Below are 12,011 nucleotides of genomic sequence, written 5' to 3'. Positions count from 1 at the left end.
GCCTTCTGACTGAATTTAAACTGGATAAGTTTCATCCAAGACAGAGCTCGTCTCAGAGGCTGCACAGGCATAGGGATCCTCCTGGGAAGTCCCAGAGGTTCCCCACTCCTAATGTACAGTCAGGGCCGGCACCAGCCTGCCCTGGGCCCACAGTGCCGTAGCCCAACTCACCCATACAGGCAGTGCAGGGCTAATAAGCTCGCCCACATGTCCCACTCACCTCTTCTGTCCCTGTGAATGACATGCATGCCTGCCATCAACCAAGATGGCAGCAGGGGCATCAGCCCCTTAGGGAAGCCTCTGCCACCATCCTGGTTGATGGTAGGCATGCATGTGCAGTGCACACATCATTCACAGGAACAGAAGATGTAGGTGGGGCATGTGTGCAGGCTTATTGAAGCCCGCACTGACTGTATTGCGGTGGGGTGCCAGGGAGCTCCCTCTCCACGATCCACAACAGGGTCAGGAGCTGATACTGCCATGGATCACAGGAGTGCTACCCTCCCACCTTAAGGATGTGCCCTTGAGGGGACCCTCTGGGCTGTAGGGGCCCTCAGCCACGGACTAACCTGGCTTCCCTGTGGAGTCAGCCCTGACTATAGTTTCTTGATTTAAATTAAGAACAGCACAAAAGAAAGTCAGTTTTGGTGTAGCACAATGCATTTTATTTAACTTCCAACTGCCTACATTAAAACATAGGAAAGTCTTATTTTTAAGAAACATTGAAACACCATGTTAGATGTTCACACCCAAAGATTTGAAGAATACTTACTCCTCCTGTATGAATTACTACTTTTATTTCTGCAATTTTGTAACTACAATAGAGCTTGTGAACAATGCCCCATATTTTAATCCCTGAGAAGGATTACATTACAATAAGGCATCTGGTCTCTATTAAGACACTCTCTGCTAGAGTCTGTACTATTTTCAGGCATGTAAAAGAGAGGAGGGGTGTGTGAGAAATCTGAAACTGTTTGCAAACAGAGAAATTCAGATTAAATTGGATAAACAAACTCACCAGATGATTTAAGATTGCAGCCTATATTGTGCATTGATTATAGCTACTCAGTTTTGATTCTATATTTTTAAAATCATATTTGCAGTTGGAATGACCTTTATATTTATTATTTGTTCATATTAAAAGTGAGAGGACGCAGCCTTTCCTGTAAAGTGCCTGCCTAAGCATGGCCAGTGGGATGTTCACAGAAGATAACATTGTGTGTGTTATGTGCCTGCAAGTCGATTATGACTTATGGTGACCCCATGAATCAATGACCTCTAATAGCATCAGTTATAAACCACCCTGTTTAGGATGAGGAGGTATGTAATTCACTGAGGTCAGTTCATAGTACCCATGTTATGTTACATTATCCTCTGTTTTGTGCTGTTTATTCTGTATTGATGTTTTAATTGGTCTTAGAAATATGTATTGGTATGCTCCAATATGTAGCACACCACACTGTGACCATATGTTGAAGGGTGGTATATTAATTGTTGTGTATATTACTTGTTGTTATGTGCCTTCAAGTCGATTACAACTTATGGCAACCCTATGAATTAGCGACCTCCAGTACTATCTGTCATGAACCACCCTGTTCAGATCTTGTAAGTTCAGGTTTGTGGCTTCCTTTATGGAATCAATCCATCTCTTGTTTGGCCTTCCTCTTTTTCTACTCCCTTCTGTTTTTTCCAGCATTATTGTCTTTTCTAATGAAGCATGTCTTCTCATTATGTGTCTGAAGTATGATAACCTCAGTTTCATCATTTTAGCTTCTAGTGATAGTTCTGGTTTAATTTGTCCTAACACCCAATTATTGGTCTTTTTCACAGTCCATCGTATCTGCAAAGCTCTCCTCCAACACCACATTTCAAATGAGTTGATTTTTCTTTTAGCCACTTTTTTCTGTCCAACTTTCACATTCATACATAGGATCGGGAATACCATGGTCTGAATGATCCTGACTTTAGTGTTCAGCGATATATCTTTGCATTTGAGGACCTTTTCTAGTTCTCTCACAGCTGCCCTCCCCAGTCCTAGCCTTCTGATTTCTTGACTATTGTCTCCATTTTGGTTAATGACTGTGCTGAAGTATTGATAATTCTTGACAAGTTCAATGTCCTCATTATCAACTTTGAAGTTACATAAATCTTCTATCGTCATTACTTTAGTCTTCTTGATGTTCAGCTATAGTCCTGCTTTTGTGCTTTCCTCTTTAACTTTTGTAGCATTCGTTTCAGATCATTACTGGTTTCTGCTAGTAGTATGGTATAGCCTGCATTTCTTAAATTATTGATATTTCTACCTCCAATTTTCACACCTCCTTCATCTTGGTCCAATCCCACTTTCCATATGATATGTTCTGCATATAGATTAAGCAAATAGGGTGATAAAATACACCCCTGTCTCACACCCTTTCCAATGGGGAACCAGTTGGTTTCTCCATATTCTGTCCTCACAGTAGCCTCTTGTCCGGAGTATAGGTTGCGCATCAGAACAATCAGATGCTGTGGCACCCCCATTTCTTTTAAAGCATTCCATCGTTTTTGTGATCTACACAATCACAGGCTTTGCTGTAATCTATAAAACACAAGGTGATTTTCTTCTGAAATTCCTTAGACCGTTCCATTATCCAACGTATGTTTGCAAAAATAACTATTATTAACAAAAATAACTATTATTAGGACAGGCACTACCCTTGCTGATAGCTAATAATTATGTAACCAGCTGCCTCCTAAGATTAGAAGGCTCTTCTTTTGTTGTTTCAACAATAAATGCAGCACGTGATTGTCAAGATCTTACTCTCAAACCTCCCAAGATTTGCATCACCAAATCCAAATTTTTAATTATCACTAATTACATACACATAATTTTATAAGCATTTCTCAACCCACAAAAACATGTTTGAAGGAGTACCTGTGCAATGTGTCATTTTATTTCCAGTTCTGCAAGAGTCCCCACCCCAATACACATGCATTTCTGTTTTTAAAGAAAAAGATTCCCCAAGTTTCAGAAGAGAAGTGCAGATGTGGGAAATACCTCTTGGGGCTCTCAAGCTCATACGAACTGCTTAAAGCTGTGGCAGAGGCATAGAGCACATGCATTGCATACAGAAGGTTCAATCAGGTATCATATTATGAGACAAACTCACACAATACAGTCTTGGAGATCATTATGGTAAAGACCCCTAGGTGGATGGGAAAGTGACCATAGCTCAGCCACAGAGTATATTCATCCCAGACAGAAAAGTCCCAGGTCCAATCCATGACCTCAAATTAAAAGAGTCAAGTAAGAGGTGATGTGAAAAAACTCTGTCTGAGGCCTTGGAGAGCTACTGCCAGTCAGAGTACACAATACTGGGCTAGATGAACAAACTATCTGACTTCATGTATAGCAGCTTTGTATACTCCTATCAAAGCAATAAATAATAAGTCTGCTAATAGAAAAAGGAAAGTTGAATCTTGCAACTAGCCAGTCTAGTGGCTTAGAAGCGAGGTCAAAGTTGGAGCCCCCAATTACAGGGGGGTTTATACTCCCTGCTTTCCATAGCTGCCCATTAAGATGTATTGCTTGTGCAATTTGCTGGACTGTGGTCATTATACTGCTTTCAACATAAATATTTAACAATTTTTTAAAAAATCCTCAGTGCATTTTCATCTGTTAGGTGATGGGGCAATATTTCAGCAGTGCACTGAAAATTTTCTCAGGTGTTCTTATTTCCCTGTCTAACATATGAATCCTTGTAGATGAGCACATGTCACATAACCATGGCAGAAGAGAACAGGAAGAAGCAAAGCAACGCTTCCCATGTCTAGCTTAACATAACAAGACACACACACTGTTTTCTGCTTACCTTTCACCAAGATAATCTCCAATGACAGTTTTATTTAGCCCTTCCCCTTTATAAAGGAACTGAGCAATGTCCTCAGGAGTATTTTGCAAGAGGTCATTTTCTATGAGGAACTGGATTCCCTAAAAAGCAGAAAGAGGAAATGAATTAAGTAGCTTTCCTCTTCACAAGAGACAGCGAGAGATCCCAATTTGATTGGATCTTTGCATTAAGAAAAGAAAGCAACACCTCCCTGTCTGCGGGGAGCTTTTTATGGAAAGGAATATTTGGAGGTGTGATTTTGCCACACACCATTTTTTCAATTAACAGAAATGATGATTAGCATGAGGGGGGTCACGAAATTTTTTGAGCTTACAAAGGGAGTCCCATACTCATAAAAGTTGGGAACCACTGGTCTATACTGTATTGTGGTATTGGCAGTGAAGACTCATTTGTGCCCTCCTCAAAGCTCACCTTTTCTGGTAAGCTTTTTAATCATTCCTCTACCTTACTGAAACACAGCCAAAATACATATAATTGAAATAATCATTTATTAAGAACATTCTTGCTGGATCACACCTATATAGTCCCACATCCTGTTCTCACAGTAGCCAACCAAATGCCTATGGGAAGCCCACAAACAGAACATGAACACAATAGTACTCTCCTCTCCCTAACCATGTCTCTGCTTCCCCCTTTTTCTGTTGTTGCACTGCATCTATTTTAGATTGTTAAGTCCCTTACCTATCAAACCTGTAAAATTCCATATACTTAGATGATACTATATGAATAACAATAATAGATAGCTAGAGGGTAGTCTGATGCCTGCGGCAATGCTGGGGCACATTGAGGAGAGAAGCAATAGCTCTCATTTCTTCTAGTTCCTTGAACTTCAGCTTACAAGTCTGACACAAAGAGGTGGTGCTTCCTCTAGAAGCAGCACAGGGACAGCCATGCTGGATCAGGCCGGTGATCCATCTAGCCCAGCATCCTATTCTTTCAGATACCTATGAGAAAGCATGCAGAACTGATGGAAATTGCAGTTCAGCACATCTAGAGAGCCAAAGGTTCCCGACCCCGCCATAAACTCTCAGAAAAAGCAGCAGTAGAAACAAAATAATAAAACAACAATAGCAATAAACAGTATTCAGCCCAGAATAATATCACTAAAAACAAAGCAATCAAGCAGCAACAATGTAACACCCTTTCAAGGAAAGCAACTGGACACAAATACAGTAGGGCCCCGCTTACCAGCGCTTCGCATTCCGGCGTTCCGCTAATGCGGTGGCAGGAAATTCCTTTTTAAAGCCGATTTTGCGGCACTTTGCGACATTTTCACGCGACGGCCAATTATAGTCTATGGGTTCTGCTTTATGGTGATTTCCACTTTATGGCGGGGGCCTGGTCCCTAACCCGCCGTATAAGCGGGGCCCTACTGTAGGTCTTGTTTGAAGGCTTATAAACATGGAGGCCATGCAAACTTCAATTGGGGGTCATATGAACCTAAACTAGAATAAATAAATCTGAGTTGGATAGACCAGTCATCTGACTCAGTATAAGTTCCCTTTGTACAATTATAATCAGATTAAGAAATATGAATCCTTCCCATCTTTAATTCCTGTTTCTTTTCTCTTTCTTTTTTTAAATATTTATTAAATGCAGGCATATTGTCAACAAACAGCTAATGCTTGTTTGTGACGTTTTTATTATTACATTAAATTATTTTTAAAGTTCTAACAAATAAATAGAAATGATACAAATTATTATCTATTCCATGCTAGCCCTCAGGATGAAAATTAAAGAGATAATCTGCTCATAACAGAATATTAATCTGTTCATTCTAGTGACTTGACAGAGGACACAATCTTTATTATAAATGATAGAAAAAGAGATAACATTGTCTAATTTAAACTGCGCCATCAGATAAAACAGTTAGTTATAATAATTTGAGCCACAGAAACTAACTGCAGCTTTAGCTTATAGTGCATTTATATCTAAAAAATTATTTGCAGCCTTAAATATAATGCAATGTATTGTTATCTAGACTTGTGCCTTTATTTCAACTAAGGCTATAATCTGTAAGACCCACTGAGCACAGTGTAAAGTAAACTGCAATATGCAGTTAACAAATGATCTACAAATAATGACGTGTTGAGTCAGTAAGAGCATCTCTAATTCTGTCAAATGACTTTGAAATGGAGCATTAACATGTCAGCTAGTTCAGACATAACACCAAACCATGGTTTGGTACTACATGGATGAAAGTTTTAGAAGATCCATGGGTTCACACACTCAATTTCCCCTCTGATTATACAGTGTAATTCCCTTCCTGGTTTGTGGCACACCTTAGTTTGCTGTTTCATCTGAACTGACAAACTAGGGTGTATCCCTGCACTGCAAACCAGAGCTTGGAAAAGTTACTTTTTAAAACTACAACTACCATCAGCCCCAGCCAGCATGGCCACTGGATTGGGCTGATGGGAATTGTAGTTCAAAAAAGTAACTTCCAAGCTCTGCTGCAAACCAGGATTGGTAATCAGAATCAAGCTATCATTTCCAGTTCCGCTTTGCAGGGCAATCACAAACCCTCTTCTCCCTCTCTCATAATACTAGAACTCGTGGACATTCAAAGAAGCTGAATGTTGGAAGATTCAGGACAGACAAAAGGAAGGACTTCTTTACTCAGCGCATAGTTAAACTATGGAATTTGCTCCCACAAGATGCAGTAATGGCCACCAGCTTGGACGGCTTTAAAAGATTAGACAAATTCATGGAGGACAGGGCTATCAATGGCTACTAGCCGTGATGGCTGTGCTGTGTCACCCTAGTCAGAGGCAGCATGCTTCTGAAAACCAGTTGCTGGAAGCCTCAGGAGGGGAGAGTGTTCTTGCACTCGGGTCCTGCTTGCGGGCTTCCCCCAGGCACCTGGTTGGCCACTGTGAGAACAGGATGCTGGACTAGATGGGCCACTGGCCTGATCCAGCAGGCTCTTCTTATGTTCTTATGTTCTCATTTACTGGATTGGAAATTGAAAAATGGTGGTTTACAATGCAGTAGGAAGGAAGGTTGGGAGGGAATCATGGTGCTGGGAGCAGATGAGCCCAATGGTGCTTAAAAGGCTTGTTCACATTGCACCAAATTAAGGTTTGGTGTTTTCTCTGACTTAGGCCATATGGAGCTGTATGTCCTCCCTTCTTTATATTCTCTTGGTAAGCAAGTTCACACATTTTAATTCAGTTTGGCAGATGTATTTTTTAATAGGCTTTAAATGTGTTTGGCAGTGTTTTATTACTGGTTTTATTAAAACATATTGAGCAGCAATGGCACTTGGACAATGCAACAGGAATGGCATTGGTTCATTTTTTAAATGAGCACATTCAGAATGTCTTTTGATAAACTGGAGATAATGTAAAACAAAATTTGTAAACCAATGAAACAAGCATCTGGATTCAAGCAAACAGGAATCCAAATGCATAAACAGCAGCAGTAAAATCTGATTAACAACTGCAACCTACTTTATCAGGGTAAATCCAATGCCATTTCATCAGTCTGGGAAGCTATTTTTAGTATAGGAAACAGTGTGCTTACTTGCTCTCCCCTTCCCTCCCACCCACCCTGGTCTCCCTCTGAATAGACTTACCATCTAGAAAGGTTCCCTGACCATCCAGCTGGAACATTAATACCAACAATCAACTTCTCTTTTTAAAATCACAAAAAGAAATGCCCATTTCACTGCAAAGGGGATAATGTCAGCAAACTCATACTGACAACCACTGTAAGCCAAGAAATTAGTTGCAATCTGAAATATCATCAATAGACTCCATTTTAAAATGTTTATGTTTCTAAAAATACTTTGTTTTAATAACGACTGCTTTCTGGAAATTCAGATGCCCCAAGCAAACAAGTTATCCTCCGAAACAAACCACTTAGACTCTACACATATTTAGTTTTTAGAGCAGAAAATAAAAGAAAAAGGCAAAGGACTAAGAGACAGCTGGAGAACAGTGAGATTTTGTTTTTCCAGACAAGCAAAATGACAAATATGTGCTGGCGAAGTTGTGTCTCAAACATACGAGATAAGGAGGATAAAGTACTTTATACTGGTGTGTGTAAACAATAAGAAGCAGTATCTGCTGTTCCCTTTCAATGGAACAATAACATACAGATGCACAAAGTCAGGGCTAGTTCTGGGGGAAGGGCTATTGCTCAGTAATAGAGCATCTGTTTTGGATGAAGACGGTCCCAGGTTCATCCCCGGCATCTCCAGGTAGGGACGGGAATGTTTGCTGTCTGAAACCCTGAAGAGCACTACCAGTCAGTGTCAACAATACTGAGAGACAGACCAGTGGTTCCCAAACATTTTCCCCCATGGACCATTTGAAAATTGCTGATAGTCTTATTTTTCTGCCTGTTGCAGCAATTTAATGAGCTGTTCTATAGATGCTGAATGATTTTTTAAATTGTATTTTGATTGTTTCTTTTTCTTATGATTTGTATTCTATTGTATTACAATAAAATAATTCAAATTGCGATACAATAAAAGACAACATAAGAAATAAAGGAATCAATTAAAATACAATTAAGAATCAATGTGAATATTTACTGCAGACATGCCATGGACCACCTGAATGAAGGTCACAGACCACTGGTGGTCCACAGGCCACAGTTTGGAAACTCCTGAGATAGACCAATGGTCTGCCTCACTATATACTAAGCACTCCAAAGCAGCTGCCTAATGTAGACATTTGCATGAAAGACAGGGATTGGTGAGCAATCCCATTTGTATCAGCTATGAAGCTTCATCTTGGGACCATCCTTGTGAAGTCCTACAAACATCAGCCTTGATCGCCTAGCTACTGCAGATCTCTGCTCACCTCACCTCGTCTGCTGTATCGCTCCTGCTTATTGGGAGATAAAGGGGGAGGGGCAAGTTGACAGCAAGGTTGGCTCAGTGTAGACATGCCAGCAGGAAGGCCAGTTCGGTTGCTCCGGTGCATTTGCACAGCACCAACCTCACTGCCACTTTGCCCCTCCCCCTTTACCTTCCAGTAAGCAGCAGTAAAGCAACTGACTGAAATAGGGCTGGTGCCAGGCATGACTGGGCCCTTGGGCACCAGCCTGCCCCAGGGCCCACGGTGCCCACCTACATGTGCCACCTACCTCTCCCGCTGTGGTAAATGCTGCGTGCATATGCCTGCCATCATCCAAGATGGCAGAGGAGGCATCAGCCCCTTAGGGAAGCCTCAGCTGCCATCTTGGTTGATGGTAGGCATGCATGCGCAGCGTGGCCAGCATTCACCACAACAGAAGAGGTAGGTGGGGTGTGCAGGCATGCATCATGGGCCTGCAAGGTTGTAGGGGGGGCCTGGGAGCTGACGCTGCCACAGATTGTGGAACGGGAACTTTACCCACCCTCTGGGCCCCAGGGACCCTTGGCCAGGGCCTGACCTGGCCGCCTGTCATGGCCCCGTCAGAGGACTCATCAGACGAGGATGACTCGGGAATAACAGCAGCAGACCCAGAAGCAGCAGACCCAGAAGGAGAAATGGAGGAAACTCCTGAGAACCCAGCTCCTTCTCCCCCTCAGCTGCAGAGCACCCCAGACACAGCTGAAGCCCTTCAGCCAGATGCAGGCAGTGAACAGGATACTCCCCCCTCACCTGCAGAACATAAACAGAAGGTCAGGCAGAAGAGGGGCAGGCCTGTCCACTTAAGGCCAAAACGCTGATGGCTCACACCTGCTGACAAACCTGCTCCTTAAAAGTCAAACCTTGGCTTCAGCTTGTTGCTGACTACGTCAGGCGTGACCACTGTGTGTCTTCCTATCCTCTGAACCTTGACTTGGACTGATCTCTCGGCAAACTAGACCCGGACCTTCACTGATGTCTCTTCTGGATTTCTGGCTTGGCACGTAAGCTTTGAATGGCCTCTGCCCTTATCTTGCTTCCTCCTTGCTAGCCTGGCAGATTTATAGCCAAGCTGCTGGCTGAGGACTTACGGCCTGGCAATTACCAAGGAATCTCCAGCCCTGCCTGCACCCCCACCAACACTGCTGTCTCAGTGAAGAGCTGACACCGCCCTCTGGCACTGGCCCTGGACTGGAGGTCAGGTGAGCAGCACTACCCCACCACACCATCCTCTACTAAACATAATTAAGTTTATGGAATTAATTGCAGCAAGAGATGGAGATGGTCACTGGCTTGGATAGCTTTAAGAAGTGATTAGGCAGATTCATGGAGGATAAGTCTAGCAATGGCTATTAGCCATAACAGCTAAATGAAACTTCCATGTTCAGAGAGAGAATGGCACTAAATGCCAGTTGCCAGGGGTTTTCTCAGAGGCATCTGGCTGACCACTGTGGGAAATAGCAGGCTAGACTAGATGGCCCTTTGGCCTGGTCCGGCAAAGCCCTTCTTGTTGAGATTGCAGGAGGGTTTTACAAGGTCACAATAATCTCTTCCTTAACACTTGCACCACAGTTCAAGCCCTCAAGGACACAGCACAGAGAGAAGCAAATCTAACATTGCATGAGGTTACAAGACAGCCATGTCTACAATCCATTTGTAGCCTATATATTCCTGTTTGGAGCATTAAGCATAGCCACTTACATACACAATTAACTACTTCCACATAAATCACAACTACTCTGGATTGCTACCCAGGAAAGCTTTTAGATGAGCTGCTCACAATTTGCCCACAGTACAATTATCACCTTTTACAACTGTTAGAGGCGTTGCTTTGTGTCCTTTTGCCTTCAAAGGCACGGCTGGTTGGGACACAAGACCAAGGAGAACTGCAGTGCCAAGGCTATAGAATGCCCTTACATGGGAAATTCAGTTGGCGCCATATCTTTTAGCTTTAGGTAAATGGCTGTGAAATTCTTATTTTGCCACAGTTTTGGATTGTTTTACATTTATACCATACTGCTACAAATAGATTGATGTTGCTCTGGCTTTTTAACTCTCTTTTTTTTTTTACATTTTATTGTAATAGTATTGTGATTTTATTACATATATTTTTAATCTAGTTTCTAAATTCCCTTGGGATCTTTTGCAGCTGAAAGGTGAGATATAAATCCTATATAAATGGTTCAATTAAGAGGCATACATTTTCAAGAACACAAAACTCCTACCTTCTTGGGATCCATATTGAACTTTTTTCTTCCCATAGCTATTTGCTTATTTCTCTGTGTAGTTTTGCTATTTATTTGTAAGAGGGGGAGGGAAAATAAAAGGAAAAGATTATTACATGGATGTACTTGGTTAAATATATTTGATATTTACATTTTGGATGTTATTTACATGTTCATCTTACATTTCCACAGGATTGCACAGGATTGAATGGCTGTGGCTTTATTCCCAAAGTGAAAGGGAAATATTTACCCAAGAGAATAATTAGAAGTTGCTTTAAGCTGAGATCTAGTGCATTTCAACACTCCTATCAGATAAAGGACATTAAAGAGGATAAATGTATATAGCTTTAAGCCACAAACCAGTGAAACTGCATTACCTCAATCCAAGCCAACTGGCAGTACAATTCTTGGAGCTTCTGTACTGGCAAATAAGTGTTTAGGTCTGCTGCAACACTAGCACAAAGCAATGGTCTATGGTGTTGCAGTGCCTGAACGAGCCAATGGAGGAGATTGTGCCAGAGAAACACAGGAGCCTGCGCTATGCCAGCAGCATCACACAAAGCTGTCTCAGAGCTCAGGCTCCAAGAGAGAAAAAGACTGTGTAGCAGAATTGAGGGCAATCACACAACATCCTAAAGGCATTTCAACCAACACAAACCCCCAAATGTATCAGAATATGAGGTAGAAAGCGTTTATACAAGTATTGCAAGTCACAGACATCATAATAGGATACATATATCTCTATTTACCAAGATAAGGATGCTACTTAATTATTTTGGTGTCCTATAGGATCCAGACACAACCCCCACTGATTTCAATGGAACAGATAGCAAGATCCATCTTAGCAAAGTCTAATATTAAATGCACAGAACCTATACACATGCACAGCTGTGAAAGGGAAGCATACAATGACACAGATACAGTGGCATTATGTGCAAGACAAGTGGGAGAGGCCCATCTGAAAACAGTGCTCTCAGATACCATATCTCAACTTTGGAATGCCAGTAATGAACAGTATCACAGATCATAGTGCTGACTACAGAAACATATTT

The 12,011-nt window shown here is 41.8% G+C and overlaps 1 protein-coding gene across 5 annotated transcripts in view; it reads right to left on the bottom strand.

Moving 5' to 3' along the window:
- Positions 1-12,011, bottom strand: part of CYTH3 (cytohesin 3) — a 137,120-nt gene that overhangs the window by 59,838 nt on the left and 65,271 nt on the right. For all 5 annotated transcript variants that reach the window (XR_009759363.1, XM_061599346.1, XM_061599343.1 and 2 more), the window contains 2 exons: positions 10,960-11,026; positions 3,852-3,970 (listed from right to left, as the gene is read on the bottom strand). Coding sequence is in view for 4 of the 5 variants with exons in the window: in XM_061599346.1 (XP_061455330.1) it covers positions 3,852-3,970; positions 10,960-11,026 (186 nt within the window). In the remaining variant the exon portion in view is untranslated. The remainder of the gene's footprint in view (positions 1-3,851; positions 3,971-10,959; positions 11,027-12,011) is intronic.

The sequence above is a fragment of the Rhineura floridana genome, chromosome 17, assembly GCF_030035675.1.
Source record: "Rhineura floridana isolate rRhiFlo1 chromosome 17, rRhiFlo1.hap2, whole genome shotgun sequence".
Taxonomy (NCBI): domain Eukaryota; kingdom Metazoa; phylum Chordata; class Lepidosauria; order Squamata; family Rhineuridae; genus Rhineura; species Rhineura floridana.
Note: the sequence above shows the minus strand (reverse complement) of the source record. Positions and strands in the feature narration are given on the sequence as shown.